The sequence below is a fragment of the Rhinoderma darwinii genome, chromosome 4 (genome assembly GCF_050947455.1).
Source record: "Rhinoderma darwinii isolate aRhiDar2 chromosome 4, aRhiDar2.hap1, whole genome shotgun sequence".
In the NCBI taxonomy this organism is placed as follows: Eukaryota; Metazoa; Chordata; class Amphibia; order Anura; family Rhinodermatidae; genus Rhinoderma; species Rhinoderma darwinii.
In genome coordinates, this window is record NC_134690.1 from 389,133,096 (window position 1) to 389,152,981 (window position 19,886).

Consider the following 19,886-nt stretch of genomic DNA (forward strand, 5'->3'; position numbering starts at 1 on the left):
ATTTACGTCCGTAAATAGGCCGTGTGAACATACCCTAAAGGGAAGCAGTGGTTTTGGAGCTGTATGGGGGACATTTATATATGTATTTAGTTTCCTGGCATAAATATACTGTGAAATACGGGGTTTGGGCTGAATGCCATTTTTATATACCACTTGTTCCAATGTGTGCAACTGTGGCGGAAAAAGCAGCACAGGTAACAAATTTGCTTACAATCCATTTAGCTTTATTTGTAAGAAAAGCGACAGAAAACAGTGTCGCGGGCAGCCTGGTTTGTTTTTACCCCGCACCATTTAAAAATTCTGACTAATACTCTGGGGCCCTATGATTTCTGTGCACACTCCTGATGCCATACGTGTATAATGGTGCATTATGGAGCCAATATAACACATAGGGGGGAATTTATCAACCGTTCTATGGCAGAAAACTGACGAGGAAAAGTCGCAGAAGGGCCCAAAAGTTGATATTTTTATTGACAATTGCGTCTTTTCTCGGAAAGCCAAGCAAGTTGGTGCACAGGCCCATAGACTTTGTATTGAGCCCGTACACCAATTGCTTTCCGAGAACAGCCGATCAGAAACCCAGCGGCTCAGCGTTCACCCAAGAGCTTCTGCCGCTTCGTTTTAGCGAATGGTAGGGCTCTCAGGGCTCGGACCCCCACCAATCAAAACTTCTGACATGTCACTAAGAACGCCAGTCTTAGTAAATTTGCCCCATAATCAGGTATGTATAAAGAACTGGTATTACATAAATGCACATTTGTGTCTAATAAAATGTGAGCCGGTAGCTCTGTACCTAGTGGCGTGGGAGTAAAGATCCAAACATACAACATTTGATGGATGCCACAATTTCATTTTTTTCTGTACAGCAAACATACGGAGGCCCAGTACAGGCCCAATGCACTTCTGTAGGTGCCCTATTCGTTTTGTACGAGCCATAATATGGTTTTGTGCATAAGACCTTAATGTGATTTAGTGACCTGACTAGTGAGCGCATCTGACTATGAATTGTATATAGGAAAATAACCTGATATGTCACTTTCAAACTACAGCTAGATCTCACGGAGGAAAAATATTTCTCCATTGATTGTGTCATTTACATACAAAGCTTACGTTTTACCATCAAATCTTAAAAATAGACTGTAAGTAAATAGTTCAGACAATTTTTAAGCTTTGTATTTTGGAAATAATCCCAATAGGAGTTTGTTCTTTTATACTGTAAATCCTAATAAATTTAAAAGTGATGATCTTGGGCCCCCTAGTGTACAATGTGTGTAATTACAGTCGCTGAATCAGGATTTCATGATGACTTGTGACGTGTAGTGCAATGTTCTTGCAGTATCACATCCCCCACCAATCGCTAGAATGAAGCGGCAGAAGAGCTCGTGTGAGCGCTCAGCCGCTTAGTTTCTGTTCGGCTTTTTCCGGAAAGCCGATGTATCAGAGTACGGGCTCATAGACTTTCTATTGAGTCCGTACAAGATGCATTGCTGTACGGAAAAAGCCGAACAGGCACGAAGCGGCTGAGCGCTCACACGAGCACTTCTGCCGCTTTGTTTTAGTGATTGGTGGGGGTCTCAGTGCTCGGTCCCCCACCAATCAAAACTTCTGACATGTCACTATGACATGCCAAAAGTTTGTCAAATGTTTAGTTGCCCTTTAACGTTTGTATATTTGTATGTACGCATATGTCGCACTGTATAGGGGGCTGCAGCCGTATGGATGTTGTTGTCACAGTCAGGGCGGATATGCTGCGTAAAAGCACATAGCATATCCGCCCTGGTCGGCGCAGGGAATTCCGCCAAAAAAAACACATTAAATTGTGCAGTTTTGGGTCTGGAATGTCCGCTGCGGATACCCTGCAATGAAAAAAAAATGGCTATACTTACCATGGCGACACGTCCCTCTGACGTCCGGAAGTGACTGGAGGAATGACATAAAAACATCACATGGGATGAAACGTCATCCCAGGAGGTCGGCCTAGACGAAGAAGCACAGAATCCTGGGTATCCGTTTTTTTTATTTTCTGAGTTGCGATTTTTTTCGGCAGAAACTCAGCTTTTCAGCTACAAAAATCGCAACGTCTGTTATTTGTTGCGGGTTTTACCTCCCTATTGAATTCAATGGGGAAAACCCGCAACAAAAAAGCAGCGATTACGAAAATACAATTGACTGCTGCGGATTAAAAAACCGAACCGCAAAATGTACTTACCATTCTTTGTATTTGATATACCTTTTCAATAAAAACTTAATGGAAAAAAAAATAAATTAAAAAAACCGAACCGCAGATCAATTTCTGAGCGTTTGTCCCGCTCAGCATTTACGAAGCGTGTGGATGAGTTTTGTCGAGATCTCATCCACTCTGCTGCTACTGTTTTATGCTGCGTATTTTCCGCAACTAAATCCGTTGCAGAAAATCTGCAGTATTTACACTATGTGTGAACCCGGCCTAATAGTAAGAATATTCAGTTCAGTGTCATTGTGTTTAGATTGAACTTTGTGTCCCCAAATGTGAAACAAGTTGCTTCCCCATTTCTATGGTTGCTACGGTATATACATAATACACGAGAGGGGTCAGGAGAGATGCTGGGAGGTCACTGTGTGTATTTCCTGCATTGCTCTAGCTTAACGGGGTTTTCCACCTTCTCACAACTGATGACCTGTCCACCGGATAGGTCATCAGTACATGATCTGTGGGGGTCCGACATCTGGACCCCGCGCAAATCAGCTAGTCCGGTGCCTCCGTGCACTGAACGTACATACCAAAAGCAGTTAGCTCCGGCCACGGAATTCAAGTGAATAGGAGCGGACCTCCAGCACGGCCGCTATGCTGTGTACAGAGCCAACTGCTTCCGGGCTCCATACATAGCATTATGTGCCATAACATCCGGTGCCTGCAGGCCACTGGAGCAGCTTAACGGTGCGGGGTCCGGGTGTCGGACCCACACCGATGATATATTGATGACCTATCCGGTGGATAAGTCATCAGTTGTCAGAAGGTGGAAAACCCCTTTAATGTCGCAATGTCCAGTAACACACTGATCATTTCTTGCCTGCGACCTTAAATTTCAATATAACAAAAACAACAAAAATCAAAAAGATTAAAAGAATAGAAAGAAAATATGAAGATTTTTTTTAATGACTCCCCTATTCCACGATCTTCCTACCCGGCAATAGCTTTTTCTGTAAAAACATATTTTTTTGTTGTCTGTGCGGATGTGTTCACATAACATTGGAAAAAATGCTGCGGAAAAAAATCTTGACGCATGAGCTGAAAGTATCCATAGGTCTTTCGGCATATGCCAGGCTGGTATGTGTTGGCATACCCTGTTGTTTGCCAGGTGGAGTAGTCTAGTAGACTACACTATTCCATACAGAGACATACAGTAGAAAAACGTGTGGCATATGTCGTAACTTTCTGTCTGAGGCGTAGGTTGGGAAATCCTCCAGATGGAAAGCATGTGCATGATGTGAACAGCGTCTAAGCCAGACGCCATTGATTTTGAGCTCTCAATGAAACACATGTAAAATAACCAATCGGCAAATCCGCCATAGTCTTTAACAAAAACTGCGGCAGAAATCTGCAGCCTGCTGGCCAGCGGATCTGCACGGGGATTAGCCCTATTGTACTTCAGTGGAACTTATCTAAAACTTTTCAGCGCGGAATCCGCATCACATTGATTCCCCATGGATATTTTCCGGAGATTGTGAATGGGGTATAAAATAACCCATATTCCCATGCATTGCTGACAGAATTTCAGCAGACTCTGCCAGGATTTAGGCACGGAATCTGCTTTTATTTTATTTTCATTTGAATGGATCTGTGTTGCAGCATGGCCAGAATACAGTGGTTGGGGTCTTCTGACTCCAGCACCGACCTCTGTATAGATTCTGGCACCCGGAGCAACTGGTTGGTGCAGGGTCTGGGTATTGGACCCCCATTGATCATATATTGATGACTTATCCCACGGGTCAGCAACCTGTGGCACCGGTGCCAAGACAGACACGTGGGGCATGGTTTGCTGGCACACTCCCCTCTCCCGGTATCCAGTGCTGTTGCGTGCTTGGCGACGCTGAGCGCAGAAACAGAAAGCGGCTCTTCATTGTGTTTGTCACTGATGAAAACCCGGCAAGCACACAATGCAGCACTGCTCTTTCTCCCCTGGTGATCAGCGCCGCAAGGATGGAGTTCAATAACCGCTCTGTAAAATAAAAAGTTAGCCAAATTTGGCAGCTCTCCTATTTGCACCCCTAGCAAGCTGGTCTTCAGTAGCCGCGGTCTCTCCTATGTGCACCCCCCGAATCAGGTGTTTGGTAGCTGCGGTCTCTCCTATGTGCATGCCCCCAAGCTGGTGTTCAGTAGTCGCTCTTACTCCTGTGTGCAGTGCCCTTAAGCTGGTGTTCAGTAGCCGCGGTCTCTCCTATGTGCATGTCCCCAAGCTGGTGTTCAGTAGTCGCTCTTACTCTTGTGTGCAGTGCCCTTAAGCTGGTGTTCAGTAGCTGCGGTCTCTCCTATGTGCATGTCCCCAAGCTGGTGTTCAGTAGTCGATCTTTCTCCTGTGTGCAGTGCCTTTAAGCTGGTGTTCAGTAGCCGCGGTCTCTCCTATGTGCATGCCCCCAAGCTGGTGTTCAGTAGTCGCACTTTCTCCTGTGTGCAGTGCCCTTAAGCTGGTGTTCAGTAGCCTTGTATACACCACGGATAAATCATTTTTGCAAAGAAAGTCGGGGACATGGGTCACACTGAAATGTCAGTTTAATCAGCTGATTAATGGGTTTATGTCACATACACGAGAACAGTTGTCTTATACCACTGAAATGTTTGAATGGCGCACTTTATCAGTTTTTTTTTTTATTTATCGACACGCCAAAAATTTTGCCTACCCCTGACCTATCCTGTGAATAGGTCATCAGTATAAAAAATAGCCCCCAAACTGGACAACCCCTTTAAAGGGTTATTCCCATAGTATTAACTGATGTCATATTGCTAGGATATGCCATAACTTTTGATTGATGGGGGTCCGACCCCTGGGACTTCACACCAATCCTGAGAATTAAGTGTCAATAATAGAAGGTTTTGCAAATACTCTCACTTTTTATGTTATACAAGTGAGTGTTGGAACCAAAATGGTGTATACCACCAATGTTATATAAATTTGTATTGAGGAAAGGACAAGTGGGACAAGAGTATTGGTTCCTTTGAAGAAATGTGAAAAATAAGAAAACTTTATTAGAGATTTTTCAAAAAAAAAATAATTTTTATTTCAAAAATATTCCAATGTGGGTCTATTATATTGTGGTGTAGATGACCCCTGTCAAACACCTAGGGCAAAATAAGCCTAAGAATTAATTGTCTATCATATATTTCTGTAATACACTATTATAATCAGACTTGCTTGTAGTATATTACTTTATAACAAGCTTTATTGTTGCTCTATTTTGAGCTAAGTCTATTATATCAGAGTTAAGTAACCATAGGGCAGTGGTTTTTTGTTCCCAGTATGCTGTATTCACATATTCTCAATGTATCAATGCTTTGTATTTGTATACATTGAGTGTATCAATGTTGTGCTGTATTTACATGCACTGATTGTATCAATGTTGGCTGTGAGTAGGTGTCTTGTCGTCCTCACCATGTGAAAGATGACAGGCAAAACCGCAATAGATATATTGCTGGGAAATTTGAATTCACCGTTGGTTACACTTATTGTGATGTGCCAGTTGATCAGTCGGGCAATCCAGATCGAGATGATATATGTCAATCACCAGCGCTATATTTTTTCTGCCAGTGGTGAAGTGCACTATATGAGGTACACTTGTAGTTGGATGCAAATAGTAGGTTAGACACCAGTCAAGTGTCATGTGCATCGCTAACCATCGCTAACACCTGCTTCTAGGATAGACAGTTAACAGTTAACTGTCTATCCTAGAAGCAGGTGTTAGCGATGGTTAGCGATGCACATGACACTTGACTGGTGTCTAACTTACTATTAGCATCCAACTACAAGTGTACCTCATATAGTGCACTTCACCACTGGCAGAAAAAATATAGCGCTGGTGATTGACATATATCATCTCGATCTGGATTGCCCGACTGATCAACTGGCACATCACAATAAGTGTAACCAACGGTGAATTCAAATTTCCCAGCAATATATCTATTGCGGTTTTGCCTGTCATCTTTCACATGGTGAGGACGACAAGACACCTACTCACAGCCAACATTGATACAATCAGTGCATGTAAATACAGCACAACATTGATACACTCAATGTATACAAATACAAAGCATTGATACATTGAGAATATGTGAATACAGCATACTGGGAACAAAAAACCACTGCCCTATGGTTACTTAACTCTGATATAATAGACTTAGCTCAAAATAGAGCAACAATAAAGCTTGTTATAAAGTAATATACTACAAGCAAGTCTGATTATAATAGTGTATTACAGAAATATATGATAGACAATTAATTCTTAGGCTTATTTTGCCCTAGGTGTTTGACAGGGGTCATCTACACCACAATATAATAGACCCACATTGGAATATTTTTGAAATAAAAATAATTTTTTTTTTGAAAAATCTCTAATAAAGTTTTCTTATTTTTCACATTTCTTCAAAGGAACCAATACTCTTGTCCCACTTGTCCTTTCCTCAATACAAATTTCTGAGAATTAAGTGGCCTCACAATAGGCACCTTGCAATTTTTTGTTTTCCCCTAAAGCAATGATGATCTATTTTCTGTATCTCACTGTATGTTTTGTCCTATCTATTCCTTACATCGCTTTCTACCTACAGGGGGCAGTCACGCTGTATAGTAATATTTAACATTTTATTTTTTTAAATAATTTTTATTTGTATAACAAATTGATAATTTCTAATACGTGAGGAGGAGTAATATTGTGAGGAATAGTCGGGGCTTAGTTTGCTACTTTCATGTCAGTAGTTCTGATTGGTGGGAGTCTGGGTTCTGAGACCCCCACCGATCGCTGAAGTGAAAGGGCAGAATCGCTCAGCCAATCGCTATGCTTCTTCATCTGTAACGGGATAACTAGGAAAGATGGAGTTAGCGGAAGACGGGCTACAGACTTCTGTTTGGAGATACAAATATATAAGGGTATGTTCACACTGAGTTTTTCGGAAACCGTGCCAAAAAACGCCTCCCATTGATTTCAATGGGAGGCGGAGGCGTTGTTTCCCATGAGCGGAAAAAAAGGCTTGCGGGAAAAAGAAGCGTCATGCCCTTTCGTCAGGCGTTTCCGTCTCTGACCTCCCATTGACATCAATGGAAGGCAGAGAAAGTGGTTTTCGCTGCGTTTTTTGATCGTGGCGCTCAGTGGCCGCGGCCGGAAAAACGCTGCAAAGAACGCGACAAAGAGAGTGCAGGCAGGGCAAAATCTTGCTTAAAATTCCGCCTGCAAAAAACTCTGTGTGAAGAACTAATGCAGTTTTTTTCCGCAGATTTAGCACTTCAGCGTGTCCATTTTGCATCCGCAAAAAATTTAGTTTTTAATTCATATGAATGTTCATGTCGCGTCAGTGTAGTTTCCGTGTGTCATCCATTTTTGTGCTGTCTGTTTTTTTTCACGCACCAATAGACTAATGGTCAAGTCTGGTCTGCAAAAACGGGCAAGGATAGGACGTGCTGTGAGTTTCCAATAACGGACACGCTCCATGGAAAAAAACCGGATGTGTGAACAGCCCCATCCACTTGCACGGGTTTAGGGCGCTGTCTGTTGTTAAAAACGGACAGCACACTGACGAGAAATACGTTTGAATACGGGGGGTTCCCAGTGGTGCGCGGCTATTCTGTGGCCTGGTCCCCTGACCTCCCAATATGTCAGGGATCCCAGTGGAGAGCAGCTATTATGTGGTCTGGTCCACTACTCTGCCAATAGGTGGGGGTTCCCAGTGGAGGGCGGCTATTCTGTGGCCTGGTCCCCTAACCCCGCTCTCCCAATAGCTGGGGGGGTTCCCAGTGGAGAGCGGCTATTCCCTGGCCTGGTCCCCTGACCCCGCTCTCCCAATAGCTGGGGGGGTTCCCAGTGGAGAGCGGCTATTCCCTGGCCTGGTCCCCTGACCCCGCTCTCCCAATAGCTGGGGGGGTTCCCAGTGGAGAGCGGCTATTCCCTGGCCTGGTCCCCTAACCCCGCTCTCCCAATAGCTGGGGGGGTTCCCAGTGGAGAGCGGCTATTCCCTGGCCTGGTCCCCTGACCCCGCTCTCCCAATAGCTGGGGGGGTTCCCAGTGGAGAGCGGCTATTCTGTGGACATGTCATACTTGTCTAAAGTAGGAGAAATCTTCTAAGAAAAAATAATAATTGGTTATTAATACAGAATCACGTGACTAATGTCCAACGTCTATCCATAGATTCCTCTCCACTCCAGTGTATTATTCAGCCCGTAGCCCCGCCCCTCACCAATACATTCTCTGCTCATCGTTCTGTTCTGGCTCCGCCCCTCTTTGTTGTACTGACCAATCAGTGTACTGAGCAGTAGAACGTCGCTGCTGCCGGGTGACAGTGATACAATGTAACACTGCTGCTGCTGGGAGTCGTAGTGTAACAGGCTGCAGGAGGAGGAGGATGGGGCACGGCGGGTGCTGCTCCCCGGGGAACCGGAGCCGCAGGCATTGACTGCAGGTAACCAAGCGCTGCACGGACGTAATCCCGGGGGGATACAGTGAGAGGACGGGGAGTCGAGCCGGGCTCTGGATGCCGGGGGTGGTGGAGGGATGCCGCAGTCCTGCTCTTGTGCTCTGTTGCGGCTGCACATAGCTCTGGTGTAGTGTCAGTGCCCATTCACACCACATGCCTAGTGCTACATTAGGATTAATAGAACAAAATGTAGTTTTTGCCCTTAAAGGAATGTTCCATAATTCAATATTCTGCATGCAGCACAGCACTACTCCAGATTTCCCATTCATTTGGGTGGCTCTGTGTGGTGCATGCAGAATAAGGTGGCACGGAGATCACCCACGCCTCAAAAGTATCGATGTGTCGAGGATTTAGCAAGTTATGGAAATTCGACTAGTGCCCAGGGTATTGTCCAGTGCATCACCAAGCAACACAGCCCTTTCATTTATACTGTCAATCCCAATGTTATTTTCTGACACACCTAAATGCCATGTGCTTGCCAGCCAATTAAGTGATGAGCAGTGACCATGCCCAGCTAAAAGTGGGTAACGTCCCCCCCCCCCCACATCTCGCCTTGAAGCAGCGTTTACGTTCATAGGTTTGCGGCGTACGGTACAGATGATCTTAAATAAGACATTACCGGCCGTATTCAACATATAATGCGTTCTAGTATGGGAACGGGGGCCGTCATGTGGCCATCCAGTTGTACTATTAGCCTCTATTATGTGATTGACCACAAATATTAACCCTTTGCACTTCTAATAGGCAGAGTATTGTGAATGCAGGATGATTATTTTTTTATAATGTTATATTCAAGGGCATACAGCCGCTACGTGGCCCCTGGACAGAATGGAAGGTGACTCTCCCCTATGGGGCCCCCTCAGTGCTATGCTCCTATATAGTGTCATCATCTACCATGATGTTACTTGATCCCCATTTTCCGCTCATATTCATGGTGCCCGGCTTTCAAGATGGCGCAGTGGTGACCTACCAAAGAGCCTTGCTTTGGAGCACCTCGGGCATCCGTCTGTGGCATGAGCACCTAATATAGTGCTTCTGAAGTCATTACTATAAACGTTTATCTTTTTATTATATTATATGTTTTCTATAGTGGGATTATTGACGTTTCTGTATCACAAGATTCTGCGGATTATTAGGTTTCCTTTAGGCCTAATTCACATGAACGCTTTTTTTTATCTGTATGTAGTTTCTTAGTCTGATCCGGACTCCATACTGTCTGTACACTGACCCTATAATAGTAACAGGTCCTGTTCACATGAAGGTTTTATACACGGACATATGGATAATCTGATGCCGTTGTGCAATCGAGAAATTCCCATATAAGTAAATGGAAACCCAAAATAATCGCACATGTTATACGGATTTGAAAAAAAAGATTCATTTAGATCTGTTTTACTGGTGGGATAATAAAGGATTGTATTTTTGATTTCTAAGAATATGTACGGGCATAAAAACGGATCCAACACAGATCTAATATAGACGTGCTTATGGAGCTCAACACGGATGAAAATGCGGGCATTTACTACGTTTTCTGGACATATTACAGATGTTTTTTTGTGGTCGCGTGACTAAGGTCTTGTTACAGTAGCTATATAGAATATATTGCAGTCCCTATAAAGGACTGGTCTATGGGCTCCACACTGTCTCCGTCATTAGATGCCGCCCATGTGTTCGGCAGTTGTAGGATTGTGCCACATCCCCGGTTCTTGTAGTATTTTCATTGTCCGCATCCAGGGTTAATCCATGGCAGCTGTGATACTGTATCCGGACATAATGAAATCCCTGAATAGCAGCCGAGTCTTGTTACGTATATACCGTATGTCTAGCGGATCAGGTTTCTAAGTGATGTCCAATAAACTACGCATTGTATCGCTGGGACACATATGGATCCCATTAGTGGGATATCACTGGCCGTTCCTGTAGATCCATGCAGTCCATATATCGGGCAATAGACGGTAGGGACAAGTTTTACTTCTAAATGGACTAACAATAAGAAGACCACCCCAAATGTTAGTTCGTGTCCTGACCTGTAGGCCTCCAGACTATATGTCCAGCCTTGTATAATAACATAGCCCTAAGATACGGCTTTCCTAAAATGTATATTTGTGTTGCTAATGGATATGGCACTTAGTAGATATATTACATTACTTATCTTAGGCCGGATTCACACGAGTGAGTTTGGTCCGTGATATACGGTCCGTATGTCTGCTGCATTTCCTGGACCATATATCATGGACCGAACTCGCTCGTGTGAGTCCGGATAGATAGCTATGATGCTAGGAGCCCGGCTCCCTGCAGTGTGTTCGGTCTGGGAAATGCGGACCGAACTCGCTCGTGGGAATCCGGCCTTATACTGAAGCTAAGCTAAAGCCTGTAATATACTTCAGAGCTGCATTTACAATTCTGCTGGTTCCCAGAATCCACCAAGGAATGTGAGTGACCGCTTTATCCGGCACTCCAATTTGTTTGTATGGAGATTGGCTGAACAAGCGCATCCAGCTGTCTGGACTTGGAGACCATAGTTATTGAATTGGACCCTCTAACTGTATATGGGAATGGACGATCCATAGTCTAGTTAAACATGCTCTTATTACTATAGACCTCCGTTGTTTTCTTAATAGCTTCACAGTGCGCCTTAAACCTTACTGGCTTAATGAATTACCTAATATCTTGTCATTATGGGAATTGCTCTTATCCTATAAAAACATAGACTTCTCTATGGGGAACTCCGATTCCCAGTGGCTGCCTTCAAAAAAGTTCTATATCTGTAGTCTTCACAGGTAAACCGTAGGGAGCTCTATTATAGTGTCACTCCCATAGTAATGGAGAGGGATTCTAAGAACACTGTTAAATTTGGGAATTCCATTTAAAAGGGAACCCTGATTGGAAATCCCTGTCTGTCGATGATTACACTGGTTACCTATTTCTTGTAGAATTAAAGGGGTGGTTCAGGATTCGAAAAACATGGCCGCTTTCTTCCAAATACAGCGTCACACCTGTCCATGGTTTATGTCTGGTATGTGTCAGCCCCATTCAGTTCAATAGAGCTGAGCTGCAATACCAGATACAAACCATAGACAGGCATGGCGCTGTTTCGGGAAGAAAGCAGCCATGTTTTTCTAATCCTGGACAACTCCTTTAAATTCAAAACTCTCCTCTTAGTTTATAAAGCTTTCCACATTGCTGCACTTCCATACTTCTCCGCTTTCATCTACGTCCACAAACCAACCAGTGCTCTTCAGTAAAACAAAGACCAATGACTATAGTCTGCAGAACTTCTCCCGTGCTGCATCCATTCTTTAGGACTCACTGCCCCGGAACATTAGAATTCCTCCTAACTCAAACTATTTTCTTTACAAGCCCCTTATGTCACATAACTATAATGCATGGACCATACAAAACCTGGCCTGCTCCCAGATATCTCCACTCTTATGTCCTCAAGTAGCTTCACTTGTCCCATTGATCCTCATTTTATAGCCGTGTTGGCTCAGATATTGGCTGGGTGACTGGTTTATATTCCTTTGCTGATACAAGGGGCTGGTCACCTGGATGAAGTTAGAACCATGTACCTTTTTGTGTCTCTCGTCCTCATTCGACTTAGATTGTAAGGCTGGGTTCACACCAGCGGTCGGCATTTTGTTGTTCCGCTCCGTCAGTGGAGCGGAACAAGGGAAAAAAACAGAAGCACTAGTTCTGTTACTCCACAGAAACCACCGGCGCCTGATGAAACCCAGCTATGGGGGCATCAAAATAAAACTTCAAAATTCTGCGAAAATCAACAACATCATCCTGTTATTTTTCAGGTTCGGTTATGTATCCTCAGGAGGCAAATACAGTTGAACCCATGGGTGGAGCAGGGAGCTGTTGGCTCCCTGCTCCACTATTCACTATGTAAAAGCACTATGAAGGCATTATACTTCGTGTGGAGAGCAGCTTTGGGGGCGTGAACTGTGCATGGGCAGCTATGGGGGCATTATACTGTGTGTGGGCAGCTATGGAGCCATTATACTGCGTGTGGGCAGCTATGGGACCAATATACTGTGTGGGGGCATTGTACTGTGTGGGGCAGCTATGGGGGCATGAACTGTGTGTGGGCAGCTATGGAGCATTATACTGTGTGTGTGTGTGGGAAGCTATGGGGCCATTATACTGTGTGGGGCAGCTATGGAGCATTATACTGTGTGTGTGTGTGGGAAGCTATGGGGCCATTGTACTGTGTGTGGGCAGCTATGGGACCATTATACTGTGTGTGGGCAGCTATGGGGCCATTATACTGTGTGTGGGCAGCTATGGAGCATTATACTGTATGTGTGTGTGTGTGTGTGTGTGTGAAGCTATGGGGCCATTGTACTGTGTGTGGGCAGCTATGGGACCATTATACTGTGTGTGGGCAGCTATGGGGCCATTATACTGTGTGTGGGCAGCTATGGGGCCATTATACTGTGTGTGGGCAGCTATGGGACCATTATACTGTGTGGGGCCATTATACTGTGTGTGGGCAGCTATGGGACCATTATACTGTGTGGGGGCAGCTATGGGACCATTATACTGTGTGGGGGCATTGTACTGTGTGGGTCATCTATGGGGGTATTGTGGGGAGGCACTATAGGAGCATTACACTGTGGGGGCATTTTTGGGGCATTATACTGTGTGGGGAGGTGATATAGGGGCATTATACTTTGTGGGTGGCACTGTGACATTATACTGAGTGGGGGCCACTATGGGGGTAATAGGCTGTGTGGGGGCATTGTCAGGGGGTTTATTACATAGAGTAGTATACAGTAGGCTCAGGGGGATATATATTAATTCAATAGCGGGGCATGCAAATAGGGAGCGTGGTCAACATAATCGTTCATTAATCGTTAATAAGGTTACATGTTCAATTAATCTGGATTTTTGAGCCATAAAAATCTTTTCTACAATATTACAGTATTACATATGTTCGTTGTCGCTCTCGTACATAACTAAGTTGTGGTGGAGAGGGAACTGCTGAGATCAGTAACGTGGCAGCAATGAGCTGTGCGCAATAATTATCCGGATTACTGAGGCTTCATACCTAAAACGTACAAGCTGGAATACCACGGCCGTATATGTTTGATAAATATTAACACCGCGTTCATTTTTCTTCAGTCGTGTCTCACTTTGGTATGCGGTCACCACAAATTCTGTACACAACTGTTGGAGCAGATTTATTGACTCATAGTAAAATGGACTTTGGCGAGGGAGAGAACTCAGACACGGTTTACTCTTTCTCTGCTGTGCGATACAATGTGCAGCGGCCGTCTTACAAAGCTTAAAACAAGAATCAGGCGTGATCAGAGCGCAGCGATCGTAAAGCAAATTGCTGGAAAACATAGACTGAAGGCGGAAAATGTCAGTGCCCTTTTGGTTTCATTGTATAGAATATTATTCTTTATTATTTCCTATAGTATTTGCCCTCTGTGGCAGTAATTAAAGATATTATCCCCCCCTATAAATATAATAAAGATGGAGGGCAAATATATTCATCCCTTTAACAGTGAAGAGACCACATCTTTGCTCCTATGATATTTTCGTAATATATCTTTATATCGGTCAGGGATCCATTTTTCTGATACAGAGCTCCAAATCCTCTGCATATACATAGAGTTAAAGGGGTTTTCCCATCAGGGACATTAAATATCAGATAGATGCGGGTCCCACCTCTGGGACCTGCACCTATCTCGAGAACGGGCCCCCCTAAACCCCGTTCTACCTTTCTTGGTTCCCGCTGCCTTGCGGGCCACTTTGTAATTTCCGAGCATGTAAGTAGAAAACCGCATAGCTCGCTGTTTTCGTAATTTCCAACCATGTAATTAGGAAGTGGCCCAGGAGGCAGCTGGAACTGAGAAAGGTAGAACGGGGTTTAGGGGGCCCCGTTCTAGAGATAGAAGTGGGTCCCAGAGGTGGGGCCCACATCTATCTGATATTTATGGCATATCCTGTGGATATGCCATAAATGTCCCTGATGGCCAAATCCTTTTAAATTATTTCTCCATACTGTGTTATTATAGACTTCATTATATAAACCGTATACAATAATCTCTTAAGCTCCCTCTAGTGGTGGCGGCAGGCAGACAGAATTGTGTCCCTTAACACTATGACTATGCAGGGGATTTGGAGCTCTGTATCAGAACAATTGAGCTCGAGCATCTATAGATATTAATAATTGTGGACCTATTTAGATTTAAAAAAAACGGTGTTCAATGGCGGACATTCACTCTAAGCTGACCATAAATGTAGCTGAATCCGGCCATTTCAGCAGGAGGAGCCGTCAGTCTAACATGCCGATTCTTCGTTCCACCAGGAGATGAGCATCGCAAAAGAAATCTGTCAGCGGCTTATACCCCTCTCCCAAGCACTTGTATGACCAGCATTACTGATGTGGCTCCTGAGGTCAAGAGAAGTCAAACCCATGGTCTTCCTGGAGTTCCCACCTAAATTTATCTTCATATTTCCATCATTTAGACATCAAAAGCTATCAAAACGATGGTGGGGTGTCACTTTATTTGGGCACTGTTATATGTTCTCTGAATGACCGTGCTGGAGAAATCCTAAGGTCAGTAAGTCAATGTGACTAGAAGTTTAGTCCTAGTGCTTTTTGGGTTGTTTTCTTTTGATGTGTTTGCAATTTATCTTTTTGCCAGACCACTAAAAAGAATCAAACAGGTTCCTCCAGTAGTCCAACTGGCTACAGGAATTTCTCTACCCCTGTAGCACTATTATGTAGGCACTATGTGGGCACTGTTAGGTAATGGAGGTGTTATTTGTGCACAGTATATATGGTGGTATTATTTGTGCACAGTATATATGGTGGTATTATTTGTGCACAGTATATATGATGGTATTATTTGTGCACAGTATATATGGTGGTATTATTGGTGCACAGTATATATGGTAGTAATTGTGCACAGTATATATGGTGGTATTATTTGTGCACCGTATATATGGTGGTATTATTTGTGCACTGTATATATGGTAGTATTTATGCACAGTATATATGGTGGTATTATTTGTGCACAGTATATATGGTGGTATTATTTGTGCACAGTATATACGGTGTTATTATTTGTGCACAGTATATATGATGGTATTATTGGTGCACAGTATATATGGTGGTATTATTTGTGCACTGTATATATGGTGGTATTATTTGTGCACAGTATATACAGTGTTATTATTTGTGCACTGTATATATGGTGGTATTATTTGTGCACAGTATATACAGTGTTATTATTTGTGCACTGTATATATGGTGGTATTATTTGTGCACTGTATATATGGTGGTATTATTTGTGCACTGTATATATGGTGGTATTATTTGTGCACAGTATATACAGTGTTATTATTTGTGCACTGTATATATGGTGGTATTATTTGTGCACTGTATATATGGTGGTATTATTTGTGCACTGTATATATGGTGGTATTATTTGTGCACTGTATATATGGTGGTATTATTTGTGCACAGTATATATGGTGGTATTATTTGTGCACTGTATATATGGTGGTATTATTTGTGCACTGTATATATGGTGGTATTATTGGTGCACTGTATATATGGTATTATTTGTGCACAGTATATATGGTGGTATTATTTGTGCACTGTATATATGGTGGTATTATTTGTGCACTGTATATATGGTATTATTTGTGCACAGTATATATGGTGGTATTATTTGTGCACAGTATATATGGTGGTATTATTTGTGCACTGTATATATGATGGTATTATTGGTGCACAGTATATATGGTGGTATTATTTGTGCACAGTATATATGGTGGTATTATTTGTGCACAGTATATACGGTGTTATTATTTGTGCACAGTATATACGGTGGTATTTGTGCACTGTATATATGATGGTATTATTGGTGCACAGTATATATGGTGGTATTATTTGTGCACTGTATATATGGTGGTATTATTTGTGCACTGTATATATGGTATTATTTGTGCACAGTATATACGGTGTTATTATTTGTGCAGAGTATATATGGTGGTATTATTGGTGCACAGAGTATATGGTTGTATTTCATAATAATCATTGTTCAAAGGTTTTTAGGATCGAACCTCTGCTTATGCAGGAATACATTTATTTTGAGGTTTATTGGATGCAAGGGATAAAGTTGCTTTATTCTACCATAGGTCTTCTTCCAGTGTGTATAAAAGGGATGCTCCAGGAGTCACGGGGTTAAAAGAAGTCTTCCTATTTCAGTAACAATGGTACTATTTTTGGAAAACTGTAGTCCTCTGTCTTATTTAGTTACAGTCATTGCCTTCAAATTTTTTTCTTTATAGGAGGGCTTCTTCTCTAGTTTGCGTTATAGGAGAGGTTTCTTTGATTTCTGTGTCCCATTGATCACACGTTTTTTTAAATTTTATTATTGTTATATAAATGGTTCTGTGTGTGTATGTATATTAGGGCTCGGCAATTATGACCTTAATCAAAATCACGGTTAATTGAAATTTTTTCCTCGATTACGATTATTTAGGCCACACCCCTTTTTGCATGCTACGCCATTGAATTAATGTTTATCTCCTGAGCCTTCTGTATACTACTGTATATAATATACCCCCATAACTGCCCTCACGCAGTATAAAGTGCCCCATAGCTGCCACCACGCTGTATAATGCCCCCACAGCTGCCCCAGTAGTGCCTGATAAAATGAATAATGTACATACTCGCCTAACCGCGTTCCAATGACGAGTGGAGGAAATCTCTCTGCTCCTCTGGTCTTTGCAGTTCGGTGCAGACAGGCGCGATGACGTCACTGACTCTCATCCGGCGATACATAGTGAATGGTAGAGCAGGGTCCTAACTGTTCCCTGCTTTACCATTGGATTTAACTGTATCTGCGTCCTAAAGATGCAGATACAGTTTAAACCAGGAGAAAATAATTGATAAAACCGAAATTCGCAAGATGACGTCTGTGTAAAGGGGTTGTCCATTCCCAAAAATTGATGGGCCATATGTGATCAGTCAAGGTCCGACTCCCGACACCCCCCACCGATTAACTGCTTTAAAGGGTCCGCAGTGCTCGTACGAGCGCTGTTCCCCCTTTATTTCCTTTACTGCTCACGCTGTGAATCGCTAACACACTTGTAGCGACAGTTCATAGTATTACAGCCTTCTTCTATTCACTTGGACCCCAACCGATCAGATATTAATTTTTTTGGGGAACAGGACAACCCCTTTAAAGTCATTAAAAGGATGATATCCTGAAGACCACCCCTTTCCACATGTGATATTAGGGCTTCTGGACATCATTAAGGGGGGGGGGGGGTCCTGCGCCTAATATATTAGATGGGATGTCTCATGATGACAACCCCTGTACACTTTTTTCTACTAAGGCATCTAGACATATGCTTGGGGCCGTCTATGTATTACATGGATGGCCGTTCATCTGAATGTCCACTAAGTAATACTAGACTTCCCCTACGGTGGTGTCGGCAGCTGGACCCACTGCGAATAGCTGACCACTGGTGAGAGAACCCCTTTAAATATTGCATTATCAACAAATTGTTCCTTATGGGAAGGAGAAATCCAGGCAGGAGAATAATGCAAAATCCCCAACAGAAACTAATACAGGAGCCATATAGAGAAATCAGAGGGGTTGTCAGAAAGTGTCCTACAAGGAGGGATTGGTCTGGGTAGTGGGTATATATTAGGGGATTGCTTATAATCGTGGGTCAGAGTTTCATTCTCTTTCTATGGAGCTTTAATGCCCCGCTCCCCCAGCTGCATGTGACAAACTGGCCAGAGACGCGTAATCCGATGAATATTTCAATAATTTTGGCGATGAGAACGTTTGTTGGAAGAGAGTCATCCACATACAGATATTTCCCACAATGTGAGCCCCCCCCCCCCACACCCAAAACATTTTCTTGTTAAATAATACAGTACAAAAAAACACACGAGACGTCCTATATAAACCCGGTTGTACCGGTTCTTCTCAAGGGGCGAGAAAATCGCCGTACAATACGTTTTTTTACAAGGAATTCGTTCTGAAATGTCGTCTGCATGGTTCAAGTTTGTGAAATTGCCAATGTTCTTTTTAAATAATTAAAAAATTGCAAAATATTTTGGGTTTTCAAAAACCATTAGCCCCTAAATTGTAAAATACATTAGTAGGAAGATATGCAATTCAGGAGTCTGGAAAAGTTGGGTGACGGCCACTAGAGGAGCTTTAATGATGGCCATATTGGGTGTGACCCAGCTTTCTCAGAAACAGATCTAGATATTATTCAGAAACAGCTGGGCAGAGGGTTTTGTTTTTTACAACTTTATGAGAGCGGATGATTAATGGTGATTTTTTTTATTTTATATTTATCTGAATATTTACAATATTCCACCATTTTTTCCCCCTCTCTTAGGTGTCCTGGATGTGACTGTTGTCTCCGTGCCTTCTTCATGTGTTGTGGATGAGTGATAGGACTTTGAAATGGACATTATACCCCCCAGGATATTGACATTTTATTGACCCTCGGTGACTGGGACGTTCTCTCACCATGACCGGCTCTAGTTCCACCTTCCACCGCGCTCACAGTAAGCATTGCCACCACCAAAATGTTGGGACAAAGACTACCAAACCCACCCGTTCTCGGAGCCTGCATGACCGTCCCTTGGCCTCGTCTCTCACACTAGCTCCAGCCAGCGCCTCCGGGAACAGCTCAGGCGGCTACTCGGAAGAAGAGGACAAAGAGGTGGGGGCGCTCTTCTACGTCAATAAGAGTGGCTTCCCCATTGACAATCAGACGTGGGAACGAATGTGGGTTCATGTCGCGAAAGTCCATCCTGACGGAAAGGAGATGGTGGACAGAATACGAAACGCCACTCTGCTTCCCAAGGTGAGGTGCAGTACATAAGGGTTTTGCGCAGTTGGGCTTTGTGTAGACCTGCGAGTCATGCCAGTGTGGCTGCCATTTCAGATTCCGCAGCGGTTGTCGTCCAACTTTCCCGTACGTCAGAATGGCAAATCATTCATTTACATTCCTATGTCGCTGCATTATTAGAAATTTGCCATTCCTGATTCTAGGACAGCTGGGTTGGAAGGCGAACAGTTTGAGCGCAGTTTCAAATAAGTTGCCCTGTGGCTTTCAGTAATTTCTTCTAAAACAGTTGCAGGCGTTGTTTGTTAGTCACAAGTTCATGGAGTCGCCAGTGTTGCTTGTGATCATTTACTTACTTCAAAAAAATTGTTTTTTCTTGAAG

At 43.3% G+C, this 19,886-nt stretch overlaps 1 protein-coding gene across 6 annotated transcripts in view; it reads left to right on the top strand.

Annotated features, from left to right (window-relative positions):
• Positions 1–8,511: 8,511 nt before the first annotated feature.
• VASH2 (vasohibin 2) overlaps positions 8,512–19,886 on the top strand; it is a 69,493-nt gene continuing 58,118 nt past the window's right edge. The window contains exons 1-3 of one of the 6 annotated variants that reach the window (XM_075863317.1): positions 8,515–8,638; positions 14,979–15,230; positions 19,049–19,522. In XM_075863317.1, coding sequence (XP_075719432.1) covers positions 19,184–19,522 — 339 coding nt within the window. In that variant the 5' untranslated portion in view covers positions 8,515–8,638; positions 14,979–15,230; positions 19,049–19,183. Of the gene's footprint in view, positions 8,639–14,978; positions 15,231–19,048; positions 19,523–19,886 lie in introns of all 6 variants that reach the window. The other 5 variants (XM_075863319.1, XM_075863322.1, XM_075863318.1 and 2 more) reach the window with 5 other exon arrangements.